The following is a 6811-nucleotide window of genomic DNA, read 5'->3' as shown; positions in this document are numbered from 1 at the left end:
TTGGAGAAAAAAAATAGAAGATCAAAGGCACAGTTCACCCAGTCATACAGAAATATTGTTTCTCCAGCCTGTTTTAGAGTTTATTCATGCAGATTGTTTGAGCATGAAGTTTCCAGTTCGGGATGTTTGCCTTCTCTAAAATACTGAGTTGTATTATTCTGCAGGAGGAGGTCTGCTCATGAAAGTGTGACAGGATGTAATAATGTAATGAGCTGAGCTGTTGGCCATCTAGACTTTTTTTTTCCCTGGTTGGTGGATTTAGACAAGACAAAACTTTGCCTGCCTGAAATGCCTTTTTTTTTTTTGTTTGGTTTGTTGCATTAACAACTAAGGGCCCTCTAATTCAGTTATAGTCAGAAGAAACATTTATAGCCAGTATCTCCAAGAGTGGACAGTTAACATCAAAACAATTTAGGTGGATAAGTAGCACTAGAGGTTGGACTGTCCTTTAAATTAAAAACAGGAGAGCATTCATTGTTAGAATTCTTTTAATACTCATCATTTAAAACAGTGAAAAAGGAAGTAGTTCAGTACCGATGCACGTTTGTCATTGTCAGTGTCTAACATGTCAGTCATGTGGTGGCAGATCCTTAAGTTCCTCTAACTTAACTGTTATTGAAGTATTTGACAAGAGTGAGCTGGAATTGACACATTTAACAAATAAACTGACATTTTGGTTGTGTTACATACATACACACACATATACATATACACACACACACACACACACACACTTAGTCTCCTCCTAAAATACAAATAATTACAGTGGAAAAACAAAATGAGGCACGATTCTCTTTTATATTAGAAGAGGGAAAAAAAGGATTTGGGATTCTTGGAGTTGAAAGTATTACTAAACTGCTTGGAAAACAAATGCCGGAGTGACATGAAACTGGATCAGGTGACTGGTCGCTGTACAAAAGCTTAGAGTTTTATCCAAAGGATCAGTTGAGTGTCTCTGTGCCAGGAAGCACTTCCAAACTGATCAGGATTCAGTATCTAGAGGATCACCACGGCATGCATGGGTTGGGGCAGTCCCTGATGTAGGACTCCAGCTTGCCTTGAGAGACCTGCATCAGTGTCGTGTATGTGGTCAACTGGAAAGAAAGTAAATCAAGGAGGGAGGAGGAAAAAGTCGTTACAGCCGATCAAAGTACAGTAGTCTTTAATTTTATAAGTCCCGGCAATCATAAAATGCTCACCTTATTCAGCACTGGTTTGGTTGACAGCACATCATACATAGTCTTCACTGAGAGGTTCTATTTAAATAAAACAAAAGAAATGATCAAAAGGTGGTAAGAGACTCAGACCTAAAGCCAGGTTTCTGACAGAATTTTGTCAGTTCTGGACAGGAAGTGGGCGTCTTCAGTACTCACAGTCTGTGTGGTCTGATTCATGCACTTCATGCCCGGAGTCCTGCGGTCATCCAGGAAAAAAGGGTCCTTCCAGTGGTCGTAGTTTGTCTCCAGGACGTACCACCGGCCCAGCTTCAGATCAATCCTGAGGAATAAGTTGATCAAAACTTCAGTGTGTGACACGCAATTACAGCAAGTAACTGGACTGTTTACCATCCGACCTCAGCTGCTAGTTAAGCAACAATCATGAGAGCATGAGGAAAGCAGCGTCACTGACTCATGATCCAGTACTTTTGCTGTGTGTTGGATTTTAGCGCCTTAAGCGGTGTACAAACAGGAAGCGTTGCGTTGTCATGCATTGCTTTAAAGCTGCCAGCCCGTTGCTTGCAGATCAGGATCTGGGTACCTCAGTGACCCTCTAATGTATTTATCAGTAGGTCATATATCGATCAGTGAGATTTTGCAGGACTTCATGAGGGTGATCTATCATCCCTTTATCCAAGAATACAAGGTTCTGTGTTGTTCAACACACTTAATATTAATTGGCCTTGATCTAGGCAACAGTACTTACTCCAAGATATCAATGCTGAGCAGCCTAGACCTGGTGATGATGCAGCCCTGTCCTGTGCTGTTTCCTCCAAGGATGAAATAGGCTGGAGCGAGCAGCTTGGTCTGAGCCAGCCGACTTTTAGCTTCCTCGTAGCTGGAGATGGAAAAAATACAAAATAAATATTGTTTCGCAGAAACGGATTCACCACAAAGAAACTACAATGCGCTTTAACTCAATTCTTATGTTGTAGTGAAACTTTCTTTCCAATGAAAGAATTTTATTTTCTAATGATTTTAATAGGATTTCTTTCATTGATTTATAATCTATGATATTCTGGTGTTCTTATGCTTTATTTTTCAAAAACTCAAAAGGAGAGGTCATCGCTAAAAAACTAATTTATTACTAACAGTGCCATCGAAATCCTTAAGATGTATCAAACAGTGGATGCACTGCGTACCAAATAACAGCAAAACTTAATCTTCTACTTAAATCTACTTTTGTCTTGTTATAGTCGGGCACTGCAGTGTTTCACTGCCTCCCACTTCTACACTTGGTGCTCATTAGTGGCCAAAAAAAACTGCTTTAAGTATCAAAGAATACCTGGTTGCATTTTCTAGGACTGATCGAGTGAGAAAGCTCATCCACATCCCATCTCTTTGTCCCAAGATCCACTCCAGGATTCCTGCATGAGAGCAGATCAACACCTTGACAAACAATCACAAAACATCTTATCTTGAACATGTGTACAACCCCAAAAGCTCACCAATATATCCTCCATCGAGGCTGAAGCGCTCGTTCATAGTCAGGGTGAAGATGTTCTGCAACAGAAACTTTCCTTTTAATCTTCTGTACTTCCACAGCTACAAAGAGCATAGGCAACTCTGCTGCCTTAAATAATGTTTTATGCCGATTGAGTCCTCAGATGTGCTACTAAATGACTCACAGGCTTGATGCCGGTGAGCATGCCAACATAACCGGCAAAGTTTGTCGACTTGAAGACCGTCTGGTTGTTTCTCTTGAAGTCGAGGTTGACCACGAGAGGCTTCAGCTTTTCGCTAATGATCCACGACTTGTTCTTCACGTCCCAGCTTTCAAGAAGAACACGCTCTTTTAACCCATCTGAGGCAAGACTTGGCTTAAAATTTGAAAACTGTGAAACTGATAAACTTACCCCATAAATAGACCAAAGTCTAAGTTTCTGCCATGAATGAGGTTACCTGAAAAAAAGCCAAAGCCCAACAGTGTTTCAGTAAATTATTAAACAAAAAAAAAAAAAAAAAAAAAAAAATCACTTCAACTCCAAAAATCAGCCCACTTACCCTTTTTGTCTTCTGCAACAATCGACGTGCACACGGTGAACACCTCGTAGAAGATGTTAAACAAGACGACTTCACCTAAGAATGACGAAAACAGAGATTATTTGGATTTTATTTTTCGCTTACTAGAGAGACGACTACTTTTCTTCAATTCATTTATTTACCAAGAGGAACCCCTGAAGCGGCTGCAATTCCTCTGATTTCTTCATTGAACGGGCTTGGAAGTGTGTCCACCATTAAAGGCTGTGAAACATTGCAAAGGATTCAATCAGAAACACTTGAGATGAAATTTAAAAAAAAAGAAAAAACAGAGTATATATCAGGGAAGTGGGAGAAGAGAAGACAGCACTCACCAGTGCAATGTCGACCATCTCTATCAGCTTTCCGCTCGGCACTAAAGCGTCAGCCAACTCTTTGATGGCTTCAATCATGTTGACCAGCTGAAGAGAATAAGATCACGAGTTTAATGTGCTTTTTTTTTTTTTTTTCCTGGGACTCGGAGCAATATTGTGAAATGTTTTCCAACGCTCTTACATCAGTTTTTTTGTCAGTAATCACAGCCGACCATCTCTTCCTGGGCGGTAAGTCGAGGTCCACTGTGTACCAGCTGACGGCTCCTTTGAACCTGATTAGAAAGCAAAAGATTTAAAAACGACACTACTCCCCTGCTTTTAGTGGTAAGCCTCCATTCACAGCATTATTGTTCATTGCAGCTAAGCGGGTTCTAATACATTAATGATTTGGTTAAGAATTAATAAAGTGAGTGAAAAACTAGTTGAAGATATGATGACATAAATGATAAATGGCTGGATAAAACTACTTCTTCTTTCGGTTAGTCCCTTTACAGTTCGCCACAGTGGATCATCTTCCTCCACCTCACTCTATCCTTGCCATCATGAGTGATTTGACAAAGATTTTGTCCTTCCTGATCCAACTCTCCCCATTTATCTGGCCTTGGTATCGACACTACGAGTACACTGGCTTGTGGTACCCCTCACGTGGTTGGGTTTAAAATCAGATTCATTTGAAGGGTAAAGGGTCATTTTTGCATCATTTGTTTGATCTCTGAAGTTGGCAAATGTGCCTCAAGATGTACTGCTGGAAATTTCAGGATGAGCTTAAGGCTTTAGGGGAAAATAAACTACCATTTGGTATCTGTTAACTTGTACATCCATTTTGCTATTGTTGTTGTCTTGTGTTTTTTTGCCCCGTCTCCCTCCCCTCACTCCAAACCAGTAATGGAAGATGGCTGCCCCTCCCTGGTTCTGCCAAAGGTTTCTTCCTGTTAAAAGGGAGTTTTTCCTTCCCACTGTCATTAAGTGCTTCCCTAAAGGTTTGATTGTTAGAATTAAAGCACCTTTAGGCACCTTTAGGTGACTGCAGTTGTGATTTGGCGCTGTATAAATATTAGTGAATTGAATTGTCTTTTTAAATTCCTGGGTAGGGGTATCCACACATCTAAGGGGGTCCTCATCAAAACTTGTTGGACCTGATTACTGAAGAATGGTGGCAAAGAACAATAATTCTTACACTTCCCTTATAGCCAGACCTTTAAAACTCTGTGGATAAAGTTTCAAAGGTGAAGTATCTGATGCATGTGTTGTCCTGATCGCTGCTATCTATATTCATTATTGGCAGTTTTAGCTTTAGTGTACTGTTAAGACACATACACAAAAAGGGAAGAAAGCTCGCCCACAGCTCACTTAGGACCAGTGGCAGTAATAAAATTGCATAAACAAATAATACAAAGTATTGTCTACGGATTCATGTGCGGCTAACAAATTTACGAGGAGTAAGTGAAAGCAGCAGAGCTCATTACGAAGCAGGGCTGTTATCAAACACAGCAGTGACTCAGCTACCAGGCGAATCACGGAGTTTCTGTAACAACTCAAAAACATTTACATGACAGCTACACAATAATGCGACATACGTGGGGCCTTTCGGTGGATACATGTCCGCCCGACAGTCTTCTGTATACTGCAAACACACGAAAAGTAACAGCAGTAAATATGCGGGAGAGAAGGACACTGTGTCTTATGGTTCAAACATTATTGAAAACAATGCAGTCAGACAACAGTCGAGCTTTGATAACACAGCGTGTTAGTGTGGTTAGAGAAATGTCGCTTACCGGAGGCACATACTGTGTCCATACGACACAGAACGAAGCCGCTAAAACGAGAAGCACACCGGGACCCATTTCAGAAGATCTACCTCAAACCGCTTTCTAATGTCCAGCTCGGTTTGTTGTTTCGTTAAGTTTACTGCGGAAGTTCCTGCTGTTTATCCCATGACGGCGAACTGACTTTTGCACAGCCGAGGGGAAACAGGAAAAGCTCGAGAATGTATTAAACACCCTTTCCATTAATAAATGCAGGGAAACACGAATCCCACACGTCTTCTGTGTGGATAAAAACAGCACAATTAAAATGGCTTTTGGTTGCCAAGCGAGAGACGTGAACAAAGCAATTACAGAATAATTAAAGTGCTATAAAACACCCCCCCTATGACAGGACAGTGGTTGTTTCCATACGGAAGCGAAAAGGGACACCCGTGATGATTTGCATTTATCTTTCTCATGTGACAGCCAGTTATGATACACTTATATATATATGTATATATTAAAAAATCCCGTTACTTTCATGATTACTTATTTTTAAAAGTATTTAGTTACTTCATTACTTTGTTACTTTCTAAAAACGTGATGCACAACCTGAAAACGTTATATAGCAGTAGACCTTTCAGCCCAATTCTATTTTTTCTGCATAAACCTTTATATACAATTAAATCAAATGAAAAAGTCTTTTTAAAACTTGTTTTATTAATTTGAATCTTTTAACTTTTTTGCATCAAGTAAAAATGAAATTATATGAAACATTCTCTGACTTGAAGAAATTTGTTTAACATTTAAACCTATTTTCTCCATATTCCAGCATACAAAATAAAAAATTTTACACAGCAAAACATAAATAAAGTCAAAAATTCAGGATCACTAAGTCCTGTCGCTCTTAAGTCTATTTTCACCTGCAATAGTAAACCCTTACTTTACAAAGTACTTGAAAAAAGTAATCGGATTACAGTAACGCATTACTACCCATCTCTATTCATAAGTGGCTGTCACATGAGAAAAATAAATGCAAATCATCACACGTGTCCTTTTTCACTTCCGTATGGAAACAACCCCTGACTGCATATATGTATGTATACATATGTATATATATATGTACTTATATATATGGTCATGTCCTATTTATAAGAAAATTACCTAATGTGGCTTCTTCAACATTTAGTTACTTCATTGCCAGTGTAAACAGGAATCAAAGACGTTTAACAGGCCTGTATTATTCCTTTGAGGCAGAGCTCTTGTGGTCGCTGTGCATTTTCTGTAAAGGTTGTGCAACAGTGGAGCTCTATACAAATCAGTATTAGACAGCAGACCAGCTACAGCTTTTAAACACAGTTAAAAAGATGCTTGACTGATAAACAGTTTTGTCACCATTGATTTTATCCTTCTATGGTTTCTGTTTTATATGTCTGTTGTTTTGCTTTCTTTTCATCTTTGTAATGCTGACAGTTTTTTTTCTAAAGGTTGTTTA

At 39.3% G+C, this 6811-nt stretch overlaps 1 protein-coding gene across 1 annotated transcript; it reads right to left on the bottom strand.

The window, feature by feature from the left end:
• Positions 1 to 470: 470 nt before the first annotated feature.
• asah1b (N-acylsphingosine amidohydrolase (acid ceramidase) 1b) lies at positions 471 to 5522 on the bottom strand. The gene is made up of 14 exons (XM_003449726.5): positions 5347 to 5522; positions 5149 to 5195; positions 3753 to 3843; positions 3572 to 3658; positions 3383 to 3461; positions 3222 to 3296; positions 3074 to 3119; positions 2846 to 2990; positions 2666 to 2720; positions 2503 to 2584; positions 1924 to 2055; positions 1374 to 1497; positions 1200 to 1256; positions 471 to 1094 (listed from the first exon to the last, which is right to left on the bottom strand). The coding sequence occupies exons 1-14, from the start codon at positions 5413 to 5415 to the stop codon at positions 1005 to 1007; spliced, it is 1179 nt and encodes a 392-aa protein (XP_003449774.1). The 5' UTR covers positions 5416 to 5522; the 3' UTR covers positions 471 to 1004.
• Positions 5523 to 6811: the final 1289 nt, after the last annotated feature.

The sequence above is a fragment of the Oreochromis niloticus genome, linkage group LG6 (assembly GCF_001858045.2).
Source record: "Oreochromis niloticus isolate F11D_XX linkage group LG6, O_niloticus_UMD_NMBU, whole genome shotgun sequence".
NCBI lineage: Eukaryota > Metazoa > Chordata > Actinopteri > Cichliformes > Cichlidae > Oreochromis > Oreochromis niloticus.
This window is presented reverse-complemented; position numbering and strand designations above follow the sequence as displayed.